The sequence below is a fragment of the Botryllus schlosseri genome, chromosome 13 (assembly GCF_051294905.1).
Source record: "Botryllus schlosseri isolate E-star chromosome 13, Bs_hap1, whole genome shotgun sequence".
NCBI lineage: Eukaryota > Metazoa > Chordata > Ascidiacea > Stolidobranchia > Styelidae > Botryllus > Botryllus schlosseri.
The window spans coordinates 9,458,079-9,485,971 of NC_137248.1; the positions used below are offsets into that span (position 1 = coordinate 9,458,079).

At 39.4% G+C, this 27,893-nt stretch overlaps 1 protein-coding gene across 1 annotated transcript; it reads right to left on the reverse strand.

Annotated features, from left to right (window-relative positions):
* Positions 1–27,893, reverse strand: LOC145454252 (uncharacterized; the record flags this gene model as incomplete). Its single annotated transcript, XM_080332252.1, has 8 exons — positions 1–509; positions 1,201–1,325; positions 2,650–2,857; positions 3,985–4,208; positions 9,912–10,095; positions 10,160–10,281; positions 10,519–10,714; positions 27,747–27,893. Coding segments are annotated over 8 exons (1,368 nt in total), but the record flags the coding sequence as incomplete, so codon positions are not given.

Consider the following 27,893-nt stretch of genomic DNA (forward strand, 5'->3'; position numbering starts at 1 on the left):
CACCAGCGTGTTACCACGTTTACTATTTCTTATATTTTCATTTGGTGTTCTTTCAAATCCCTACATTTATACTTTTGTTGCGACGCCCAAGTGGCGTACGGAAAGTCATCATATCACTATGTGGGATATACTGCAATGGAAATAGTTGGATTTTCCTTATAGAAAAAGACGTTTAATACATTAGATATATTCGATCGACTGTCTATAAATTTCCCGTTTATCCAACTTTAAACACATCTGAGTGATAACACATGCTACACCAGAGTTACGATGAAAGCATCAGTACTGAATAGCTTTAAACGACATTACGCGATTGACAGCTCAAATTTGGTCCGGATAAGGTACTCTCATCGTGGGCATTCGCTAACCCCATTGTTACACATATTGCTATCGCAACAGCACAGACACACACTGCCCGGTTGCCTCCGTCTACATTCCTTGTTCTTCTTTTTGCTCTCGGAATTCATCTGGCAGGCGTTCTTTTGCTTACAGGATTTCGTGATCAGTTTCTGAGAAGAAAATATCGGATAAGTAATTTACGCATGTTGCTTACTCTAAATTTAGCAGTTGGCGAACAACCCAACTTATTAATCGAGCTGAATAAGTTCGCAATGTTGTACATCGACATCATCGGTTAATTTCACATGAAGCATTATATATTACGGTGTTCTATCAAGAGACAAGATAGCGTTATTTAGGGAGAAATGGCACTTATTCGTTGATGGGGATTTCGCTCAATTTCGCTCGGGATAGTACAACTGCCTGACCTTGCGAATAAAGCCGAAATGGTAGTCCATGGTGGAAGTTTCGCCAAGTCATATCGACTTCCTAGTGTCATTGCAGAGCACCCCCAATCCAGTGATGCATTTACGTGGTTTTTAAGGTATTGCCGAATGAGGAATTTCAATTAATTGTCCAACGCAATATCAATGACAAATCTGCCTATTCTAAACTGCGGAAGAAGCAACATATAATTACAAGAGCACCAGCGTAATACTGAAAGCACATACATTTTTTCGCATATTTTCCTCAATAACGGTTGTTTGAAGAGCTGGAGGTACAGAACAGTCCCTGTACCACCAATCTCCCACCCGTATCTTACACTAATAAAACTGAAGCTGAATGATGTAACAAATATGAGTACCGGTGGTGGTACGCATTTCTCATTACGCAATGCGAAACGCCTGCGGCTAAACTTACCCGTCGCTTTGTTATTTGGCGTACTTCGGTTTGGCAAATCTCATTCTCCAGGCACATCGTCCGAGTACCCTGATCGGCGCATTGTCTGTTAGATCCCGCATTTCGACACGTCATGCACGCGATGCCTATGAAATACACGGATGAAATATAGCCTGTCGTGGAGATAAGTACTGAGAAGGTATGGATGTAAAATGAATGTGTCGCACGATTGCCATGTTCGATTGATAGAGTGGTTCCCAACCTTTTTCGACTATCGCCCACTTATGTAGCTTGACACAAATTTTCACCCCAAATATTTACGGATCCGAAGAAGATGGCATATAAACGGAAAGTTTATTCACCTAACTGTGATCGCAGGTGAATCGACTAAAAAAGGTCAGTTTCCGGTTCCGCGTCTACTCTCCGTTTTGTTGACCTTATTTTTTCGCGTCGTATGCAGAAAACCGTATACTCTAGTGCATTTTTGACCGTGTTAATTAAATATATCTCGCTGACATTTTCGCCCCCTATATCACCTTCAGTTACCCCTTTGGTATTTTCGTCCCGTCGTTTATCAAAATGGCCCACTGGTGGGCGATATCGCCCACGTTGGGAACCACTGTACTAATATATTATTACTGGAACTCATCGCCCAGTAAAAGTACCATCTTAACTTGCTATAGACCCCATAGCTTCATAACTTCCTTACCATTAAATTTACGTTTTAGCATAGGATGCCTGGTACGGTGGTGACAATTCGAGGTAATGTATATGTGTAATTCGAGGTATGTATATAGCACAAATGTTTTCGAGGCAATCGAGGTTTTCGAGGTAATGTGTAATTCAAGGTATGTATATAGCACAAATGTTTTCGCAGGTCGATGAGGGGTTGACATATATCTGGGATTCTTAAATTTTTTTAATCGCAGACTCGTTTAAGTTTTGTGAGCGATTGCGCGTACCCAAGAAATTTCAGAAGCCGATGATTAACATGAAAGAAAAAGGCCTTCACATCAAGTTCAACTCCATTTTGGTAGGGTTACCATATTTTAAGATCCGAAATAGAGGCCACTTTCTTCAAATTCCAATAAGAGGGAAATTGTGGAAATAATATGGTCGTAATACTGATCGCCCGATAGGTTGAATAAAAAAAAACAAATCCGGTTTCTACCGACAGTTTCCGTTCGATTGACCTTTTTTTAGTCAACCTAGCCGGCGATCAGCATTATGACCATATTTTTTAATGGTTTTGTAGTCACTTAATGGTCTAGTTCAACATTTCCCTTTCACGGACCCGTCAAATTAGTGAACCCCAGTTTAAGAGCCCTTGGCATAGGCTATAGGACTCTTTTGAATTTGAACTTTTTGAATTCGTTTATGATTTAATCATTTCTTTAACCAAGCAAGCGACACACAGAATTTTCACGTGAAGACGATGAATTACTCAATAGAGGTCTGGGAGGACATTACGTTCTTTGTGAATCCAGTCGAATGGTGGATCGGAAATGGTTATCACGTCGCCCGCATCAAAACTGCAATCGCCCGTCCCATAGTTGAGTTCAAACTTTAGCTTCGGCGTCGCTGTATTTGCGGGAAAGTCTGTATTTATGAGATATCTATTTTTATAGAAATCCTCGATGCGGTAAGAGCGGTCCCTCCTTGAAATGGTATCCGGAATCTGAATAATTACATTTATGACAAATGAAGTCCGAGCACAATACCATGTCGAGTGGATCCGCGTATAAGCGCGTGATCTACATAATATATTATACCTAATGATTAAAATACATTCCATTACATTACATCACATTTCATCTCCTCACAGGGCGGAATGAGATGTATTAAACAAATATTGCTTGACTCTCGTACCTTATCGTCCATGTTATCCTCGAACACATCGTCTTGTGACGTGACTTGCAAAATGAAGCATAATGTATATGTATATATTCAAAATGTGCCGGAAGATAAATTATGTGAGATTGTATAGGCGTATCTGTAATGCGCTGAGGTGAATTCCATGCTGTACCGGTGCCGCAAATTGGTGTATTTTGCTGGCTTCAGATATACGGATCAAATTGCGTAATGTGGCTAACTGGCTATATATTCGCACCAGATGACCAACTCAATGTGCCAGAAGAGATTCGGCAACATAAATACAGGAATGTTTTTAACGAGGTGCTGAAATGTCACAAATTTTATCTTTAATTTCAATATTATCACTGACGTTGTCAGTGTGGTAGAAATGGCGATGCTATATTAGGGTTACCATATTTTTGTTGGACAAATTCCAGACGCTCTTCAGCGCCCAATAGCGGATTTCAAAATGAGGTATGAGCACATTGTCGATAAATATGACGTCTCACCAGCAAACTTTTGTCTATCGACTAGAGGTGGCCGCGATCCAGTTCAGGAGTATGTGGGTGGTTGTTTGTTGTAAGTTGGAACCAGGGCCGAAACCACATTTGTTCATCTCATTCCCGCCCAAATAAACACTTATCTTGGGAGAGAGAGAGAGAGAGAGAGAGAGCCTTGTAATTGTCATTACAATTGAACTTATTTTTGCAAATGAATGTTATATTTTTATTTATTTTTGATCGCAGTTTTTGCGAGGGTGGTAGTCTCATGTCAAAACCAATGTATATTGTACGTATTACTAAATCGCGCACAGGGTGAAGAAAAATTGCATGTAGCATAAATCTGCCCAAAAATAATATTGTTTATGTTGACTGGCATAAGTTTCTACAACACAAACCTATGAAGATATACGCCTCGGTCGTTCTTGTATGGTCAGCCTGAATATCATACCTGCAATGATTCTATTTCACAAGGAAATTCAAGACCAAGCATGTTCAATCCTTGGCCCGAGCCGCCTTCAAGGTTTCGTCTCGCACGACTCTTTTCAGTCTCAGGTGGAAGCGGCAAGTCAACGTGCCACAGTCTTTCGGCATTCTTGGAATCGTAGTATATTTCCAACATCTCAACTTGTTGCTGGCGATTTGGCGAACCAAGTGATCCAACCTGAGGATAACCTGCGAGGCATCGACAAAGATTTACAAGGCCGATGGAAGCATCTTATGCTATACGCAAAGCAGTGCGCGACGCACGTCCCAGTTCTCAGACATTAACGAACCCAAGTTAAACCGTTGCATTATTTAATCCTATATTAGATTCAATGGATTCAATTTTAGCTTACATATATGGTCTAAACCTTTACCTTTAGAAAGTATGTGACGGCTAACCTAACGTGTACCTTGCAGGGATTACGCATCGATTATTATAACAAAGTGGAAGGCGACGGCTGGGAACAGTTATGCTGTTATTCGATTTTTACATTGGTGTCTGTGCAGTGCATTCTCGGACACCTTTCCGCGGACTGACGGTTGGCAATGACGTAAACGATCGCTATAGTTATAGATATTATTTTGAGTATACCAATACGATCACGGTAATTAGTAATTACGAAATATTATTATTTATCGAGAAACTGCGATGATTAGCAAATGCGAAGTCACAATCATCGTGGGTGTTCAACTAAATTTAATTGGTAAGCTTACGGATTACGCCCACGTCTAATTGTCCATATATCACGTCAGACGCACAGTACCACAGTACGTCAGCTTCAACAATATTATTGGTTGACAAGGTATAGTCACATTTCCTGCAAGTCATGACTGATTCCCAAAATAGATGTGTTCGCTAGAAATTAGTCCAGCAACATAGGGATGGCAGAATTCGAATTACGTCCGATTCAAATGAAATCGAACCATGTAATTAAATTTATACATTCTTATTTGTACCTTAGTCACCATCAACTGACATTTGACATACCATTCCTGCGTGCGATCACCGAAAAGCATAATTCAGCAATACACCGCGTGTATCTGGATTTCACGGCCGTGTCGGAATCAAAATATTGAAAGGTGAAAAAAGTACCGAAAAGTCTGTACTTCGATTCGGTATTTGAAATACCTCACTCGATCTGACAGATGGGAATCTATCCGAATCAATTAAGATGCTGGTTTCGTATCGCCTGTATTCAAATACCATATCCACGATGTTACCGTTTCGCGCTTTGTCATGTAAGCGGGGAGTTAGCGCAGTGGTGACAAGCGCCTGCTACCAGGGTGGCCCGGGATCGATTCCTCGTCGGTTTCGCATCGGGAGGCTTATATCATGGTTGTGACACATTATATATATTCTATACATAGGTGGTCAATAACGATGTGCTTATTCTTTTTCGTTGTAGGCAAACTCAAATCGTTTGTGCCTACATGCAATACTTACTTTTTTTTTGTTTTTAAAATACTTCCACTTGTACTTGAACATTTATTTTACATAAAACTAATTACCTTTTACGTTTTAGAGTTTGGAAACTAGAAGTCGTTTTGGGATAAGTTTGCATCACACTTACGAGTGAAGTTGTCATATAAGATCCGTGTGAAATAACCCCTGTATCACGGTAGTGATATATTTCCGAATTGTACCTCGTCCTCGTTTAGGAGGATTTGTCCTCGATTTTTAAGAGATCGAAAATGTCCTGCGAGGACGCCCAAATGTCATTCTTTTGGGAATTCGTTTTTACTTCCATATACTTGATGTAGTTTTGGCGTGTCTTGGAAATTGCTACTTCTACCTCTACTTACGTAGTAACGCTGATTATCTTGGCCACATTTGAAATTTCACTCAAAAACCATTAATGACGCTTAATGTCATGTTATATAGGTAGTAGGTACGCTAATGTTATTACTTAAGATCCCAAATGCGCCCGTTGTGTTAGTTACAAGCCACTATTTTATTGACTGGATAATATTTGTACTACGAAAATTCAAAATGATTGGCATCATGGGCTATGGGCAATTGGGTATACTGTCTCTGTCACGCACAGCCGCAAAATTGATGGCGTGAAGTTTCCGCTGCTCGCATCTGGGTTCGAAATTCGAATTCTAGAGATTGCGTGAATTCGCCCGCGACAACAATCACGAAATAAAATCAAAATCAAACGACTTCAATTCCACAAGGCGATATCACGAAATCAGGAAACCGCTGTGCTAATTCTACAACACGAATCGTCTCACAATCGCAACGCCGGTTCTATAAAATTCCAACACTCCACTCGAGCATAATCGTGTCAATGAAGATCTGCACTGCATTTGAGATTTGCAGAACACCGAATGCGTGGGCGGTGCACTAGGCTATTGCAATTCGATACGGCAGTCGTAGAGGACCTCGAAAATCGCCGAAATATTTCACATTACTGTAGCCTACTAGAGACGATATTAGGTGCGAGAGTAGGGAAATAAAAACTGTATTATGTGCCGTTTACATCACATGAGCTATATATATATTTCGAAACATTTGGTAAAGTGCAAATGACTCATCGCACCGATATCCGCCCTTAAAGGTTATTAAAACCATACGATATACTCTTATAGTGACATTTAACGAGATAACCTTCAGTCGGTACTGAAATCTTACTCCGCGAGAAAGTTCACTGGGAATTATTTTTTAAACTCCCGCTATATTACATTATACATATATATTGTAAGTAAAACAGTGCGCATAGCATTCGTCATAATACTCCCAGCCGCAAGTATGAAATTTTGCCTAGTGGAATCTTTATACATCGTTCATCTGTCAAATCTGTCAAAACTTATGATTCTCGAATGTGTGCAAATAAGCACAGTGCACAGTGCACACTGCACACTAGGGTTATGACTAAAATAATTTCAAAATTTCGTGTGACCTGTAGTCAAAAATGATGGACTTTTGTGTCCTGATTTCAAAAATCAAAAAAGTTAAGACCGTTCAAACAAAAACCTCCCGCACAAAAATTTTCCAGTTTTCACTGTATGAAGAATAGGCTTTCTTTTGTAAATACACACTATATAATATATACAGCGACTGATTTGATTTCAACTGACACAATTCCAATTGCGAAGATTTAAAATAATATTTTGGTACATTGTGATTGCCCATAATGAATTAATCTTACCGTGTTCTTGTATACAGTCAATAATTATGAAATAATTATTAATTTCGATTTTAGATGTAGATTGTATATATCGTATAATTTCATTTTGTCAGACACAAATCAAACTGGGTGTTCGAAAAGGCGAAAGTAGAACAGCTAGAGATGTTTTCAGCAGCCTAGAAAACCGATTAGAGGAATATGATGCATAGGAAAAATTGAAAATGTCACATCATATGTGACTCAGTATCTGTTGATACTGGACGGCGGAATTGCGCTGTGAAACTGCAAAATGCAGTGATGAGCAAGGGTTTTCATAAACCACAGCATATATTGGTTGCCAACATAATTTGGTCGATTCTTTAAGCATATATCAGAGTTCTCCAATCCAACGTCTTCAACAAATCCAACTCTCAGCTGCAAATTTGGAGACGATGTGGTAGAACACAACAAAAACTTGGTACAATCCACCAAGCCAGAATTTCAGGTGAAAATATTAGAAAACCGACGATGTATGGATGATTTCAAGTTTATCTATGAGCTTTGCAGAGCATGCCGCTCTTTCAAAGAAAATAGTAGAATACCGCTAATCAAATTGCATAAAGGCCATGATTGCGTATACTTCCAAATCCCCAGATGGAGAGTAACTCTGGAGATATCATGCTTATTCATCGCAAATTCGTGTTAGGAAGTCTTATATTCTAACCAGATGTCTAAAGATACAATATACTGGAGCCCAACCGATTATCGGAAATCCGATAATATCGAGACGATATGACACTTTGAAAGAATTATCGTTATCGGACATTGGAGCTGAAAACTTATCGGCAATTTTCGTGACGTCACAACATGGCGGCAGGTAGTCATAAGACTATAATCTTTGACCGCTAGACTGAGAATATTGATATATTTTATATAGCTCACACTTTACAAGTGTCCAGATGCAGCCTTTAGTTTTTTTCATGTTCAAGTATAATGATGGCTGTAAAGATGTTCAAATAAACGCTCTGGAGCTTTGAAAATGTGCTTATCTATATCCAACTTCTTTTGAATATCGGCTGAATGTATTGGGGTTATCGGTCAAGGTGTGAGATATCGGTTTTATCGGCATCGACCCAAAAATCCAATATCGGTTGGGCTCTAGAATATACCAAAGACTATTTGCTGCTATCTTTGCGCTCGAATGACCTGCAGCGATAAACAGCCTTAAAATCAATGTTCCCTCTAAGCTGCGCACGTGCGCAATTGCGCAGTGCTGACACGGTCTCCGCGCACGGAAAATCCAAGTTGCGCACAAAAAATCCGAAGTGATGACTTTTTTTTAGTCGTTACGCACTGTTGTCCAAGGGTCTGCGCAGTATGTTGGTGAGTGGGCGCAGACTCATCATAGAGGGAACATTGCTTTGAACCCCGTTGGAAGTCGGTTATGTCCGTTGTAGTTGTCCTTGGCACTAACATAATAACAGAAAGGGAAGTCAAATTGATGGATGAACTTTACCAGAAGTGCAAAAGGACATATATTTGAAGATTAAATTTGAGTCAAAGAATACCATTGGATTGTAATTTTTTTCTATATTCGGACCAATGTCGAAAATTGAAGTTAGTTATTGTGCGGGACATTTTTTTCGATTTGAAGAAAATGATTATAATTTTCTTAATTTATACCAAAATGTTCATTAATTCCTGCCACAGGCAATTTTTTCCAAGTCATAACCCTAGTGCACTCCCTCCATTGCGCATGGCCAATGCAACGTTGCTGTCCAGTCATATAGAGTTTGTCGTACTGATTATGTGTGAGTGAGGAGTTGGCTTTAAAGAAACTGTTTAATATAAAAGTTTATCTAAATGCTTAACGTAATGACATGGTGTCAAACTCGCACTGTAGGTTTATGATATTCCTAGTTCACGTGAATTTCTTTTTGCTTGTCTTCACGTGCGGAAGTATATGCGGGTAATAAGCATGAATCGTATACAGTTTTGGACGAATTCTCCTATTTCCTGCCACACGCACACTGTGCACTCAGATTAGCCTTAAATCACATTAAGATTTTGATTTACTTCCAAAAACTTCGCCGCAACACCGCACAAATCTAAACATTAATAGGAAAGAACCCGCAGTCTGGTTGTTAGGCGACTATTCACCTACCGATATTCTTCATCAAGTTTATTGACAAAATACAGAATACCATTCGCTGTTCGCTCAATTCGAATTATGCCAGTTACTACTGCGATTTAATCACGATCAGTACTCCTTTACTCATGAATACAATGTAACACTGGATTGACCAGAAGACATATTTGACGAAAAAACAAGCCGTGTATACTCAATAGCATGCGCAAATTGCATAACCATTACCATATACACAATATTAGCGAAAAAGCAGTTGGTTAATGAAGGTTTTCTGTACATGCACACTGTCCACAATACCGCTTAAAATTCAAATATTTAAAAGCATTACCTCAATTGAGATGCGGTAGGATTGCGAATTTGCTATAATTCATGTGCATTTCTAAAATTATCGCATTGCTTGTACAAATTACTGGGCTTAAATTCCGTAAATATTCCACACGATTTGCTGCTGTTCAGTGTTTATGTCCAAAGCACCAAAGCAAAGGTCGAGCGTATTTCGTTCCGAATCATACACAGACAACGTAACGTACAGGCCCCAATATACAGGAAGCTGACCAGTGACCAACTTAAAGGCAAGGTTAGTAATTGCTCTAAATGCGGTTATTAGTCCTCTGCATATAGGAACTGTCTTGCCTGGTGACGGCGTGGACTCATCCCAAATAATCCTTATGTCCTTGCTTTCAAACCTGCACTCGTCGGAAAAATCTACGATAAACGTCATTCCAACATCTGTTTTCACGAGCTTGTTTTGAACAAGCGTGTAATCTCCTTCGCCGATCGTACCAACAAACGAATTAATGCAGTAAGCGTTGAAAAACTGAAGAAATAAGAACCGGTTATCGATCAATATTGCGGTTTGCGGTAGCGTACAAAGCACCCACGAAAAAATTTTTCGGCTTGCACGGAAGATCCACCGTCACAGACCACCAGTAGTTCGCTGGACGTATTTCGGGCACACCAATCTCGTATTTGTGGCGGGATAGAGGCTCTAATACCGCGTTGCCTGTTAATAAATATACCACGATATACCAACGCAGAAAACAGCACAGGAATATATTGATCACCATATATACAATCAGTGAATAAATGTTGACATGTTGTGTATGAAATGTTTTGATAGGCACAGATCAATTTTGTTATTATTTTTCCTAAAATCACTATACAAACATTTCTTTAGATCATCGATGTATCAATATAGTTGCGGTGCAGAATAAGATGTGTTAGGAATTCGCATACTTACTGTCTTCCAAAAAAGCGGAGGCGTAGTCATCGACACATTTCTCAATTTGTGTTTTGGTCGTTTCTACAAATGCATCATATATTTTGTCTTCGGAAATTTTATCCCTCCAACATTGCACGCATTTGTTGATATATGACAACTTCCGATCGCGGCCGATCGAGTTATTTTTGGATGCATCAATGTGATTTTTGCAGCCCTAGAAATATGTAACTATTTGATCAAATTGTAGCATTAAGTGAGAAATTACGCAAGTCTGGCATCATTAGTTCACCGTCCGGTGCATGAAGTCACGAGACACTTTTTTTCTTCACTATAGTCTGTGTAAGTGGATAGCCTGAGCGATACAAGTAGCTGCTTTCAAGGAGCCTATATTATTTCGACAATAGAAAAGATAGACTATCACTTATAGTTATTGCGGGAATGAAGTTGAAGGAAATACGATAAAATTCAGATATAGCTGGTGGCTAGATATAACAATGTCATCAAAGCCTAGTCTTTCAGACAAGCCGCATTTTACTAGCCAAAGTCGCTACGTTAAATTAATACCGATATTAAAAATTAAATAGAATAACGAAAATGCAAAAAACGCGAACGTAGAAAAATGTGCATCACGTAATATAATTAGAAATGGATGAATTAGGGCCTATATATGGTCTTTTGACAATCGCTAATACAATTTAGAACAGAGGTCTCAAACTGAAATGTGCTCGCGGGCCAATTTTCTAGTTTTTGATGACGCCGCGGGCCGTAGTATCAATAATGGGGATATTCAATGTATAATTTTCAAGTAGCCCTTATCTGACGGGACCTTGCAGATAGGCATTCCACAAACATCGTGGAAATGTAATGTACTATTATACTATTCACGCTTGACACGGAAAAATCACATTGCATCATGACATCGTAAAACTGTCGGGTTATAATATAGCTCGTGGACCTTTGACGTGCCAAAATTTTATGTAGAATATTTTAAAATCTACTGAAGATTGATCTGATATCAAAGCATTTGAGCGGTGTAGCCTAATCCTGGTTTTGATACAGTCGTTATAAGTATAAGCTATTGTTACTGTCACTGCCAAAGTCAAATTAAATCAGCGTTCAATTTTGCTTTCGATTATTATTGGAATATATCAATAACAACTTAAATATAATCATTACTGAGCCATAGTAATAGCATTGCTTCTTAACCTTAACCCTTGCGCTTCCGATAAGATTTCTCGTAGCCGCTGTCGATTTTCAACACAATGTCTGATGATACCTATATCAAAATCAGAAAGCCCATTCACATAAAATCGCGCGTAGAGCCAAGACTATTTTCCAGTTGAATAAATTGACCAATAAAATATTCCACGGCATGTAAGTCTAGTTTCACAATGCATCTCGTGCACCCTGATGTGGTGCTTCGAACCCCGATGGGGTCTACGGACCCTGGGAACCCCTGGAATAGAAATGTCCAATCGGTGAAGAATTCATTGGTGTAAGAGTTGTAGAGCGTACTACTACCTTACTCGCCACCGATAATAACATGGCTAAATAGACAAACAACACCCAATATGTAACCAACTATACGTCACAGGGGTCACAGAGTAGCAACGGTTGCCATACTGACCAGATTAGATAGCTATATACCCTACGTAACCCAAGCTGCGACCTTTTGATATATTACTATTCCCCGTGACATAGATTGTTGCGTCCGTAGGATTACTAAGTCACCGTTCCGAGTCGCAAGTCCTTCTCTGATCTCAACGTTTGACCCGACTCAACTCGAGTCATTTTTATTTAAGCACCCAGTAAATCTGAAATCGAGTAATTTTTCGAGAAGGTGGTGAAGTTTCTTAAGATTTCAGTGATTTTTATAGTAGTTTTAGCGTGAACTTAGGGTTCTTATATCTAAAAAAGATATAAGGCACTTGAATATATTGTTGAATACTTGAAATTTCAAAATGCCGTTGCGGGCCGCACAAAATGCTCTCGCGGGCTGCGTGTTTGAGACCTCTGATTTAGAAATATAAATTATGAGTCAGATCATTGTGTAAAATTCAGAAAGAGTTAGATTATGAAATGGAAACGGTGCGGTATTTGATTTTCCGACATCAATTGGGGCCTACGTAACATTACGCACATGCCCCGCACCCAGAGCCGAAACAGTACTTCGTCAGCACCCTGAATCGTTGATTTCGGGCCGTCTTATGAATATTAACCAAACTTCTGAGGCGCCTCGTCCCAAAGACTCCCTTTCACGAAGGCCCTTTTCGCCATATAGAAAGACACGTGAAGTCCCCGTTTGGTCGTGCAAAGCGCAAAAGAAATTTCAAGTTCAGTGTTCAATTTGCCTAAAATATTGGCAATTGCATATATTGCTAATGATTTTTCATCCTCTCTCAGCTCACTTGATCATATATACCAGTAAAGCTGCGGGAGGTGATGACTTCGAGAATTGAAGTCACGTAATTAATAATTATATATCTTCGGGCAGTCATGTAACTAATTACTTTGCTGCATGTCGCTACTTCTATCTATATCAGGGGTGGCCAACCCGTGGTCCGCGTGAGGATTTAGAGAGGCCAGCGAGGAAAAATTCTCGAAATTAGTTATATTATCAAAAACAAATAATTACCTAAAAATTTGATTGCTCTGACCGTGAAATTCGGGATGTTAATGGATGAAATATCAACTATGACGCATAAGCGTAGCCAGGTGCTAGCCACATTTTCTTAGATTTTCGTAAATGACCATGAAGTAGAATATTTCGCGGCAGATTTATATGACTTGAAATTTCGCTTCGAACTTCACGCCATTTATTGTCGCTCGATTTCTGGCTTGTAGTATTGGTACCCTCTACAGCAGTGGTGTCAAACATACGGCCCGCGGGCCGTATCCGGCCCTCCAGACCATTTCATCCGGCCCGCGAGGCCATTCCGAGAAATTTGCAAAATAATTGTATAACCCAGCACATTTCTAACATAAGTTGAGATTTTTAGTATGCCGGAGCTCACTTGTGGATCAGCCTGCTATCCGGCAGTCACCGACCATGTCAACATTCAAGTCGAAATATATGCAATTTCTTCTAAATGAATATCGGTTGGATCTCAAGATTACCGGACCACGACCTAGCATATCGATCTCACCTTCCGCCACATGCCTGCTCATTTTGTCTCTTGCCTTTTATATTATCTGCTCTACTTTTCATTCAGTGTGCATGCCTCTTCGTTACATCGCCTAGGCGCAGGTGGGTGTCTGATTTCAAAGACTACTCCAAGTTGTTTCGAAAACTTCCTATCTTTTCTTTGTATCGCAGTTTTGTGGTGATTTGAAATGGTGAAAATATTAATTAATTGATACTGATACTAATAGTAATAAATACTTTGACCTAAATAATAAATGATCCCTCAAGACAGCAAATGTCGAATATGTCAATAGAGGCCACACTATAACTAATAACCATATGTCGGCAGTGTTGAGTTCCAACTCAGTAACCCTCAGGAAAAAGTCGGTGACATTGACAGTACATTCCGAGAAGGCAAAAATATGCACATTGCACACTTAGTTGCGAGTTTTCTAAAAAAAAAATAGACCAAATAATAATAGTTATTCACCAAGGCGGAAACCGCAATCCGAAACCGTTGTAAAATACATGGAGGTATACGAAGAATATAATTAAAATATCTTTGGTGGCACTGTTGTTTGCCTTAGTCTGGCCCAAAAGGCCCCAGCGCTGGTCTCCAGAGAAAATCGAACGGTGAATTGGTAATATAAAAATAATGAACAAAATTCCAAAGCCCGTGTTTACAATCTCTTTTTCCTCACCACGAACACGTAGGGCCAACGACGCATCATATGATTAAAACAAGGGCAATATAGAAATATTCCAACTTGTTTCGCCGTAGAGCAACTGTTTTAGTGGTTTATATTAACTGTTTTCAATCGACAAATCATCGTATTTTGGCCGATACCATTGTTTGCGAATAACGGTGTTTCTCAAATAGAGCCCACATGATCCGTGATATAATATATAATACTATATTTTCTATAGTAAAGCATTCCAGTGCGACTTCGTGTGTGCCTGTGCACTCATAGAAAGATCGTCGGCGATGAAACTTGGCACAAAATGATAGACACACGTTCGCCGAAACCTTGATATTAATTTGTTGAAGCGCCTAATAATCCTGACCTTGCCAAATGAGCCCGGCGGACCGAATTCATTTATTGTCTTTGCGAAATTTTTGTGCTTCGCGCGGCTAGGTCGTTAATGCACGCTGAGTTTTCATGACATAATTTTTATCGATTTTGACGCGTAGCGTATAGTAACATAAATATTGTTTTCACCGTTACCTAATCCGGTTTGCTCCTATCGGACGACAAATAAATTTTTATCAACATTCAAGTGCGCCCGTGCAATTGTTTGTAAATCTCATGTGTCCCTTTGGCTGAAATGGTTGGTCGCCCCTGATCTATATAGTCAAAATATATTGGAATCGTCCAAACGCACCAATAAACTAGGCTTAAACTTCTTTCGCGAAACTAACTCGATTTGAGATTGGCATTTCTTCACGTGGGGTAACATTTTCCGCTGCGGGTGCCCGGGTTGCATTTGTACTATGGGCCTGATCTATTCCGCGCCAGCCGTCTAGGCGCCGGTGGACGATTGAACGTACATATATCGATGATTTCGTTCAACATACGGCGGTCATTTTTGGCCAATATGTTATTTGGTAAGTACACGCAATGCGTATATCTTTCTTGGAGCGGGGAGGGTAACTATTGATAACTAAACATCTAAATACATTAAATTTTGAAGTTTCTTTAATCTCCATCAGAATATTCCGTATAATTGATGTTGATTAGCGAAATAAGTTTGGCCCCCTTTCGAGCTCAACAACCAATTGGAGATGGGGTGGGGTGCAGAAGTTACGGTCCTATGCCCGCACCAACACACGTGATCGTATTTCGTATAACTGGTAGAGCGGTGTTGCACCGACAAAGACAAGCAATGGAGCTATAGAGCTATATTGGGCCGTGCTACCCTACAAGTCGGCAGCCACGGAATAAAAATGAAGAAATTTGGCCGGGTGTAAATGACCACAGTAGTCGACAACAGAGTTGGATCAATTACAATATTTCAATTCAATTACAGTTACAATTACAATTACTTTCTTGCATGTTTCAATTACATTACAATTACAATTACTCAATGCTAAAAATATCAAATTACAATTACAATTACAATTACTGTTAAATATGTAATTAATTACAATTATGATTACAATTACTTTTAAACAGGTAATTGATTCAGTAAAGAGGTGTTCTTTGACAACCGTAGCGACGTAATTAGCAACAATCTCAAGCTATTCATGTTTCATTCCTGATCTGTACCCTTTAATTAAAAAAAACTCGAACGTATTCGAACCATTCCTAATCATGAGTACTGAAAACTACAAGCATATAGATAAATGTTTCAAGCGACTGTTAAGAACCAAAGGTTTGAGCGACTAACAGCGAATAGGCTACAGGACAGTCAATGAAATGTAATCAAACGATTAGGCTACTCAGAGCTGAGTCAGGATAATGAAATGTAATTGGTAAGGCGTCAGCGATAAGGATGATACCGATAAGGTGCGTAAAATTAAAATAAATGCAAAAGGAAAGAACCTCCTGATAACTAAGAATTACCATATTTTGGTTCGCATTTACATTTTCACTTGCTCGGAAACTGTTAGATTGCATTTGATGAACATTAGGGTGCGAAAAGTTTCTGGCCCCAGTAAATTTGGCCAAGATTGGAGGTAAGATTGGGATAACATCTCTACAAATGCGTGATCAAGTTTGATGAAGCCTTGGTTGGAAACTTGATTTTTTTTTGCTATTGTTGCAACAAGCCTCGGTACTGGTCAGTGATTTAAAAAAAACTTTGACCGTGGTAGGAAATGGTTCAGCACAGGTTTCAGAAGAGTTTATTTGCTGTTCATCCATTTTTGAAATATTAGGATTTAGTTTAGCCCACTGGTTCTCTATCTTTTTTAGACACGCCCCCTTTATGACAGTGAATATTTCGTGCCCCCTTATCGTCATAGCACACAATGAAACCAGAAAATTAGCAATCCTTACATATAGTTTGATGGTATGGAAGGTTATGACTGTTGATGAGAGAATTCTCCAATACCAAATTCAGACTATACACCGAGCAATAACCATAAAACGGAGGTGAATCGGGCCAAGCGCGGATTTCAGTTCACTGGAGCGTCGCGCCCCGTTCAGATGCTTTCACGCTGCCCAAGGGGGCACGCCACCAGTTTGAGAACCACTGGTTTAGCCTATATTGTAATTCACAAAGTTTCCTGTTGCTACTGAAGTATGGGAAACAGTTTAGCGTGACTGAATTATCTAGTTATAACGCAGCACGCATAGAACACTGATGTAGGCTAATTATTACATGTAGTGACTGTTTACTAAGGCCTTAAGGCCTCTCGTCGTCATCCTGGTTCGTACCGGATTTTCACTGGTGCGACGAATAAATGATTGATTTAATTATCATTTTATGTTGTGATGGTCAGGTTTCCATGAAAATGTAATTGAGATTGTAATTGAGCAAAATTTTGATCAAATTACATTTACAATTACAATGACACAAAATAGAAATGCTTCAATTACAATTACAATTACAATTACATGAAAAAATGTAATTAATTACGTTCAGATCAATTACAAATTACAATTGATCCAACTCTGGTCGACAAACACCACGAATACCTCAAAACAAACAAGCTATAGAGGAAAATCTTGTTAGATATTACCGAGTATTTCAAGGCATACATGAAAAGCTACCGAATCGAAAAATGTCCCCCACCATTCAAATGGCATTGCTAGTCGCAGAAACATCAACTGGCCTACTTGAAGTCGATTTGAAAATTGGTCTGTTGAGTGCTACTATATACCAGGTCTGTTCGACCTACTAAAGTCACATTTCTATATGACGTTGATTGTCCTTAGGATCAACTAATGTCCCAGCTCGTACACTTTCGACTCTGCTAATACTTTCAACCATCCGTCTATACACCGTCCTAACGTCGTAACCTGTGGTTACATAGGCTTATACTGACTGAAATCTCAGCAGTCAATTTTGTAGTTTAGTCAGAGAGGAATTTGAAACTGATGATTGAGAAAGCAATGATTAACTGATGCATGATGACTCGATTAGGACAGGACTGAAGGAAACCCCCAGTGGTGTGCGGTCAGGGGAGGCAAGTGAGGCAGTCGTCAGGATGAGTAGAACAAAATTGTGGAACCTTCAAAGACTATACCATTGGTATTTTCTATCGATGGACTAAATTTCTACACTAAACGGATCACGGAATTTGCATATTTATTGCTCAAAAATATAGGCGAAAGGAGACGTGAGGCACGCACAGACCAAGCCAAGCATCCATTGTGCAATTCATCATAAACAGCTCATAATTTTAATAACTAGCATTAATCGAATGATGTTGTCGCACTGATTCTGAAAAGCTAAATAATAATAGCGACAGAGCACCAGAAACCCTAAAAATCGCTGCAGAATGTGAAATCGACTTCGTTACTTGTAATGACAGCGCAGAAAAGCGATTACCAGGTGAGATGCAGATCAATTTGCCTTACTAATTGTTGGATAACAATTAAAAAATCGCAGCGCAGTAGTATGATGCAGGGCTCATCAACCGGGTGTATTGTACACCCTGGGGCAGCGGTCGGGAACCTTTTGGCCATATCGGCCCTATATTTACAATTGTAATTCCCAAAGAGCCATACAACGATGTCAACAGCTACGTCACAATTGACGATTCGTGACGTCATGGTGGCACGGAATCGATCACTACATCGGATTCGTCGTGCGCGCACAGGTAGCCACTAGCCATACTTCAATCGCTCTGCTGGCAGTCGCGCACAATTCAAGCAGCTCCCTAAACCAATATAATAATATTGCTAACTCATATCATTAGGTTACCTGTACTAATATTCATTCTCAAATTCTTCGGCGGCAACATAACGTTGCGCCACAAGCCTTCATTTTAACGGCACTGCCAACAAACTACATAACAATAGGGAATGATGATCGCTATTGGCTATGCTTGCAATTTTAATTTCTAGTTGAGAATGTGACTTCGAAAGGGAATTCATTTCTCGTCATGATCATCAATGTGGATTTGAAAACTGAACTGTAATTTGCCATGCAGGCGTCGACATGTCTGCTATTCTCACTGATCAATCAACGAATTGCGCAATCCATAATTTCAAGGCGTGAGATGTCGAGTACGGCTCCTTCACGATTGATATTGTTTGCCGGCGTGACAGGAACTTTAGAAATTATACAAACTTCGTATCGAACTAGACCATTGGTTCTCAACCTTTTTGTCTTCACGGACCGCTTCCGGACCGTCATGGACCCCCGCGGACCCCCACGAAGTTTTAGTTCAAATTCAGCTCGATTATCGTGCAATCGTCATCTGTATTGTGCAAATATTAACTGTAGGCTTAGTGATAAACAGCAAAAAAAGACTTTTCTTGAAAATAAGATCATACTATTCATATCGAGATTTGGTTGACTTCTCTTATTTCAAAGCGAAAAAATACTCCTCGCTTTGACACACTTCTTGAAGCTCAAAGCCAATGCCAAGTTCGACATTAAATTAATTTGTATATTTTTCTTGTTAGTCTTGCTATTCGTTGGTACGTGCTTTCATTCTTTATAATTTTTGTTATACTTAATTAGTGTATGGCTCCAAACGTACTCTGAAATTTGAAATGCGGCTCCGACACCCAAAAGGTTGGGAGCCACTGATCCAAGGGGTTCATGAAAGGTGAATGAAAAGGTAGCTGATAAGTATTTAGCATATCCTATAAGTTGCGGCCTTGCTCATTCTTATTTCGATTAGGGCAGGGGTTGCCAATCTGCTGACGTGCGGCCGCATGTACCCGTAAAACCGTAAAGTTTTACGGCCGTCTACACATATTTATTTTAGCGTGTGTTGGCGGCCGTCAATGTGCAATTTGAATTGGTTCCCCGATTTCAGAGATTTTATTTCGACTTGAAAATTTTATTCCCGCTGAGTGCGATTCAGGGTCACTTGGATTTTTAGTTTTTTTAATTATAGTGTCCTTGCAATCTGAGAACTACCGTACAAATGCGAAACGCATACGAGAGTGAGGCGCTCCATAAAGATATACAAAGTTGGAATCGTGTGCGTCTCACGAATGACGTTTTTTCTGGTACGTTTGGCCGATTCCAATATATTTTACTATACCGAAATCCTGATGGGCGGTCAAGAAATAACAACATGCAACAAAGGGATTAATACAAATCCGAAGATTCATCATCAATAATTTTTTGTCCAAACTTTTCGAAGACGCCTTCTCGATCAGCTCTACCGGTTAATCTGATCACATGGGCTGAGAATGAACAACATATTGACAGTAATATGTGAAGCCACCAACATTATCGACGAAATTTATTGAAGAGGATAAAAAAAAATTTCGCGCTCGGCCCGACTAGAAACCTACTCCCGGAAACTTTTCCTGACATTTATACTCGCGATTTTGTTGCATATTAGCAAGATTGCGGAAATGTTATGCTTCTACAATTAGAAAATTTTATACGCAACGCATATCTCAAGAATTCAGTGATGGCACTAAACGCCACAAGAGCTCTCCAAGTTGCAAAGTCCCAAGTAGGCAATTTCACAAGAGTAAATTTGCCGTCCAGATGGGCCATGAGTCATGGCGACTCTCATCTGGAATACGGCCGCATGCTACATTTGTAACACTGGTCGACATTTTTCAACTTTTTTGTTCTTTTTTTAGAACGATTAATTGAGTTTACCTAATTTGACGAAGCTGTTTCCGAATTTGCCGTCAGAATTCACTCATCACGTCACAATTTTTCGTAAAAATCGAATAAAAAGTTTACTCAAAAACGGCTGTATTAAGGATGCTTATGCCCGTTTAGGTCCGTATATAATACGAAACACATCCTACAAAGCTCTCAACTTACTTTATTGGATTTAAGGTGTCATTATCTTTAATTAAACCCTTCAAATAATCGGGATCCTTGGTATTTCCAAGAAATGTAGGTGCACCTTCAATGAAAGAGAGTCATGGATTTTTCCCAAATCCGCCTTCCTAATAAGAAATAAGGGGTTTTGGTGAGTGTTCTGATTTGAGGCTCTACAAATACACCATTTACTGCATTAACTCAAGTTAGGAAACCTTTCGTGAATGTATTTAGAACATGCATTCTCTTTGATCAGAGCCTTTAAAATGGTATATAATAGTGGAAATACAACATTAGATCTGTCGATAAGAGCAGGCTCTGAAACATTTTATAGCCTGTTGTAAGATACTCCCTCATCGGTCACTTACCTTCAAGTCAATGATTTCTACTGTCCCATTCACACATAAAAGAATGACGCCTTGCGGTTCCAGACAGTTGAACCAGTAGCATATTTATGAATTCAAAATCAAAAGAAACATAACACGTTTGCGTAGTGTGAGTACTATATTCTAAATTTGAAATCAAAAGTTTCATATTCTCATAAGACCCCTTAATGCCGGCTGTACCAGCTACAGGGATAAAAGCACATTGATTTGTATTGTGCGACAAAACAGCCTTTAGGCTTGGTGCATAAATAAATAGGCGCAATTCACAGTTCCCAATGTCTCTATGAGACCTTGAACATCGACACAATACACTAAAGAGGGTTCGGAGGCAAAGAAGCGTATGTGTATTCACTATCACGGTGCATATACGAACGAAGCAACTTTGGTATCAGTGCCAAGTATATGTTTGGCTTTTAATCTGGAACCTACAGCAAGAGCAGATTAATTTGGCAAATTCAGTTATTTAGTTCAGCCTTTATATAGCTGCTGATCACCATCACACACATGCTGAGAACATTCTTCAAACAAAGACTCTTCACCGAAAGAATTTTCGTCAACTGCTGGTAAAACTTTTGCAGGCAATGGAATTGTAACATCTGGCCATGAGAAATCGGTCGTATTGCGCAAGTCAAATTGGATATTGAATTTTATGCTGATTTTTGACAATAAATAAAATTAAAAACATTAGCAAAAGTAACAATCTTTTCCATGCCCAAGTGGCTCTCTTTAAACCATATTGGCACACCAAATGGTAAATATTTTTGTTTTCAAATGCTTCACAGCCTCAATGTCGATTTATTATTCATTCATTTTGCTGTGCATACCTCTTCTTTACATCGCCTGGGTCAAGGTCTGATTTAAGTTTTCTGATGTCTAATTTCAAAGACTACTCCAAGTCTTTTCGACGCTTTCACATCTTTTCATTGCATTGCAGTCTTGTGATGTTTCGAAAGGAAGAAAATATTATTAAATTGATGGTGATATCAAAAACTAGGCCTATATAATGACTTTTTTACATACTTGTAAAAAGTTACTTTTACATCTACTTGAGTAGAAATTGACGCCGTTACTTCTACTTCTACTTGAGTAGAAATTGACGTCATTACCTCTACTTCTACTTGAGTACCTATGGTATGTACTTTGACCACCGCTCATGACGTCACAATTGTGATAGCTATGACCAAACAGCAAGGAATAAGTCACAGAACAGGCTTTTTTAGCACTAAAATGCAAAATTTTAAATCACAGATTATAAAAAATCCTGACGTGAGAGAAAAAAAGGTGACTTCATATTCGTAATCAGCGTACGAAAATTGACTTAATAGTCGTCATTTTGGCCAGAAAAGAAAAATGATGTCGACCAGTGACCAGTCGATTATGTAATCGAAATCCGGCTGATTACGGAATCGGTGTACTATGTGGTCAGGGGTTTCAAGTATACATTGAAAGAGTGTACCACGACGAGAAAGGTCAAGAGCACTGCAATATAGTATAGCAGTGCTTTTCAACCTTTTTGAGCTCCATTCGCACAGTTTATTTGTAAAATAAATTTCTTTCGCACAAACTAACCGAAAATTGTACAGAAAGAAGATGAAGATGCTTAACAACATTTTGTTCAGATGTGCAACAAATTGTACTATGTAGCTTAAAAGCTATCGAGTGTCCCATTAAAAAGGCAACTTTTTTCGCTCGTTTTGATTTCAACTATTTCACTAAAACCCTTCGCGGCCAATCAGGTTGTTGGGTTTCGTACAAGAACGTCTACTATTGTTTGGACGGCCAGGTCTTAAAATCTATTCTGCACTCCTACTCAAAATACAGCATATTTTTCGCAAGTGAAAAATGCTTGCTGGCAGAAATTTTTTTGAGAGCTGACACAAAGGTCCTGGAGGCTCCATTTTGTCGAAAGGGATAAAAATCCACATCTTTGTGTTGAGGTTTTTGCCTTATGTCTTGGAAAATAAGGTCCAAAACGATCAAAGAGAGTAGGCACCATTAGAGCTCGCTACCGTATGATACGTTGCTCCAACTTGTGTTCTGTTTTTTTTTCGATTTCTCATTTTCTGTCTCGCGAGTATGTGATAAGAGCAAATAAACTCACGATACTGTGTGTTCTTCTCTTTAGCTCAATCTAACTTGAGATATCATATAAGTTTAATAACGGTAAAGCGGCTTTTTAGACTACCGCCAAGATCTGAGTTTTTATGGCATCTCGCGACCCGAGCCTTAGGCTACCCGTGAAAAGGAATATATTTTTAATATTACGTAGTATGCTACGATTTTACGGACATGTATGACACACAGAACGCGCACGACACAATTCCACCTAACACAGCTCTCCAAAAAGGTCTGACGCACGTGATTTCAAATTAGGGTGAATTAAATTCCTCTGCGTGTCGCAGTTGTACAACTGTCTACTCAAATTGCAAGAACGGCATGCAAGAACCGCATTTTATTAGCGATTTGTTGGCCCAACATTTTTCGTATTCATGTGCCTCGAAAAAAATGAGTATCATAGGCCTGGACTCGCTCGTTGGACCCTCTACACTAGTTCATCCAACGGTCATCGATCATGTTTTCCAGAAAAACCAGTAGGACAAATCTTATCATGAATTGTCAGGATAAAGCCATATTTTCTGTATGTCTCACTTATATTGGCTACAGTACCCAACACAGTGACCTTGGATATGTAGAAACTATCGCCGGATGTCTTGCAATAAAGTCAACGAATATTACATACATATTAACAGATAGCTCTGGCACCGTTTCGACCCAAAAGTATACCCTTTGCGGTCCATCCATATTGTAATATCCCTTAATATCCGTTACGGTAACTTGCAAATGTGAGTTTGTTATATTGGTATTTACTACTATCCTCGTGCCTCGCGCTAATCGAACAGTTTATGCCAGTGGTTCCCAACCTTTTTCGTTTCGTGCCTCCCTTGGCCGAAATATGAGCCAAAATTCCCCCCTTAGGAGAAATCTGCCCGATGATTAAAAAAGGTAATTTTTACTGCGCAAACACCTATTGACTAAGAGAATAAGACGGGCGGGTACCGAGTGTTTGTTTCTAGCAGGGCTGACACAACACTTTGTAGACCTCCTAAAACAATGGTCTCGGTCCCAATCAAACAAATTCTGGGGGGCTTGACTCAACAGACCCCCACACTTCCATTTGTGTTTTTGGCTTACGATGCACCAATCGCTAATACAACTGCTGTGAAAGATCAGTATACATAAATTTACTCGTCTCACGATGTTTTTTTCTCAAGTTTGCCTATGCATTTGGCCAATAATATTGTTACTTTCGTAAATAGCAGGGTTGACCAGACTCGAGCCACCATTTTCTGATGACTCGACCTGACTCGAGTCATTTTCTCAAAATACGGAAACGACTCGGATCAAGACAATCTGTGTATTGACTCGACTTGGACTCGAGTCATTGCGCATGACTCGAACCAAGCCATATGACTCGAGACTATAAGACGGCCAAAACCGACATTTCATTGTAATTTCGAAGAACAGTAAAGTGACCACCCGATTGGAATTTCGTCTATTGGTCTTGATACTTGTAAATGCGACAAGAAACTGCTCAAAGTGAGGAAAATTAGTGTAATATAAATCCAAATTATTCAATATCACCAAACAGAGTTATAAAAGTGGGTTTAACAAGACTTCAACTGGAAACTGAGCAGTCAACACAATGACTTCGACTCGGACTCGAGTCATAGTACCATTACAATGACTCGGAGTAGATCCCTCTGCTCGGTGACTTGGAGTCGGACTTGACTCAATGCTGAATTGAAAATGACTCGACTTGACTCTCGAGTCAAAACTATGAAAGTGAGATTGACTTGTGACTCGGAGCATCGTGACTAGGTTACAGCACTGATATATAACATACACGCGATGAGATTTACTGCTGGAGCTCATTGAAATTTAGGAAACCCATTACGTTTCGGCAACATCGCACCAAGTTTAACATGTCTTTTTTTCGATCGGGGAGCTGTTCACTAAAAATAAAGCAAGGCTAGCGATATGTTTGATTTGAATCGATGACGTTGGAATATTTTGTCACTGTCTGAAAATGTTGACTTGAAAATATAAGATAAATACCTTCACTATAGGCCTGGTTGAGATAGATCCGGCACGACATTTGCTCGCTTAGGATATATTTGATTGAGAGGACGTCGCTGGCCTACAAAATTGCCTTGCGAGATGCAGCACGTCTGAACTAATTTAAAAAAAAAGGAGGAATTTGTATGTGAAAAAGAGATTTCAAATAGCATTCGAACATACTTTCAGCAAAAAAAAGCCATAAGGAGCATACATTCGGATAAAGCTGGTTGACTACATGACAGTTCGGACATGAAAATTTGGGAAATCGGTTACAATTCTAAAGTGGAATTCCTCCCTAAAAATTGCAAAATTCCCCCCAAGGGGGGAATTCCTCCCCGGTTGGGAACCACTGGTTTATGCAAAATTATGTTGATTGTTTTGCGAAAGAAAGCAGAAAGTCAACTTGACGTCATTTTTCCAGTCTGTCGCAACGTCAGATGGGCTGATATACTGTATGTCTGCCACCACACCAGCTTCCAAACCAGGCTTCTGATTACGTAATAATTATGGTGCAAAAATATTAATTCACTACGGCTTGTGAGAGCTACGATTAGTGTTGCGTCGTAAGTTGAACCTGTTTTTATTATTGCGTCGCAACTACAAAAGTTACACTGTCCTGGAATTTCCTATTAGGTTTATTTGAATTGTTACACGTCTCATTCGCACTAAATCCGGATTTTCATTCGCACCACCTTCGTTATTCGCACAGCAATTTTTTTCATTCGCACAAGTGCGGGCCGTCGCACAGGTTGAAACGCACTGTAGTATTGTGTGGTAGCTTCTTATACGTATCACGTACGACCAGAGGTGGTCCGTAACGAAGTACTTCTACTTTTTCGAAGTACTCAAGTCGTTTTCCTCTACTTATATTACTTACTCAAGTAGATCTATTTTTCGCTACCTCTACTTCTACTTCGTAATATTTTGTGGACTACTTACTTACTTCTCGCTATTTTTAGTTTGTCAAGTAGAAGTAGTTTAATCCCCCAATAAGAAAGACAAGACAACCTAAGGAATTTCGGGGCTGTTTTCACGTAGTGCCAACATTTAATTTTCGTAAATGTCATGTAATACCCGGAATTTTCGTTGCGCTTCACGCACAGTAGATATTGAGTGACAAATATGTTTTAACGAAAGTATCGCCCTTTGAACCTATCGTTTCGCAATCTAGCAGCCCATGACGTCATGGGATCTAATCTGGAAAAATGGACTTTGACTTTTTTTTAACGTGAGACTTGTTCTAGCAGACCACCGTTGAAACTTTCTAGACAAAAGACATGAAATATATTTCCGCTTTCTAGAAGTAGTATTTGTATTTTTCTTTCAATTACGAGTATTATACGCCGAGTTCTAATAATAGTTTCAGTTCTTTTGAAGTAAGTTGAAGTAAGTTGAAGTATAAAAGCAACTGTAGTAATGCCTTATATTGTCCGAAAATAAAGCCATACACTATATGGCATTTTAAGATCTGCCATATTTTTAATTAACGTATACTAATCGCGCAAAGTGTTAAAGCCGTCTCCGACACATCTTCTCCGTATTGATCTTCGACTGAACTAGGGGCCTTATAATAGGGAGGACGGCGCCATGCCATGATATTCTCTAAAACCGGGTGTTCGAGTAAACAAAGAATTAGTATCGCATTTCCATATCAATACTATCACGTACATGCCATGATGTGGACGACTGCTCATTCTGTCAAAAATTCACACCTCCTGGGATGCATCAATTCAATATGAATCATGCTCTCTACACCTTCCGCATACCTCGATTCGCAGCTCTTGACAGTCCATGCGGACGAACTACGATCGTTATCACAACTACTTACTTACTTGAGTAGATTTAAAGTCAGTCAATTCTACTTCTACTTTAAGTAGTTTTAGGTTACTTATGAAAGAAGTACTTCTACTCGTACTTGAGTAGATTTGTTCGTCGCTACTTCTACTTCTACTTGAGTAGCTTTCTTGACTACTTCGACCACCTCTGCGTACGACTGAAGAGTTCTAATGTGATAAGAAACAAGTCGCCAACTGAATCCATTTTGGGTTTATAGATTCGTAAATCTGACTCTGAAGGGGTCAGTGCCTCACGAGCCATGAACATTACCGCACGTCACTGGATACACCACTAGGGCTGGGCACAATGATTCGAGTACTCGAATCTGAATCGAGTATTAATTTTACTGATTCGAGTCGAGTAGTAAAAGACGATTTTTTTCAAGTACTGAAATATACGCTTACCACTACTGAAAGTAATTAATCAACGAGAATTATAGTTTCGATACTAATTTTCACTGTCGAAGCCATGAAACCTTGATTGGCGGTATCGTAGCATACGAAACATATACTACAAAGCTACGAAGGTTACTGGACGTAGCACATTTCCGAATTCATTAATATCCCACAACATTGTCACAAAGTGGAATGAAATCGGTATGGTCGAAAATCCAAAGGATCATTCATGAGATGGATAGCGGGCATTATATTTTTTGTGATGGTGGTACAAACGGTACATATATGAACTTTGATGTATTATATCCTGTTCTGACGTCATAATGAGTGATATTCGATTACACGACTCGACACGAATCATATTACGTGATTCAGAATCGAATCACTCAGGTACTCGATTTTGCCCAGCCCTATACACCACACCTGCTATGTTCATTGTCCAAGTATATAACCTCATCAACTACGACTCACATTTGCACTGCAATGACTGTAGGTTTCCGCATACCAAACCTTTGCCCCTTGTATTAAAAATATTTCATTCTGATCGAGGCAGTATGCAATTTGGCGCGTCCACCTTGGTGGTTTGATGCCGCTGCAGCCCTGTAGATTGGTGGCTCG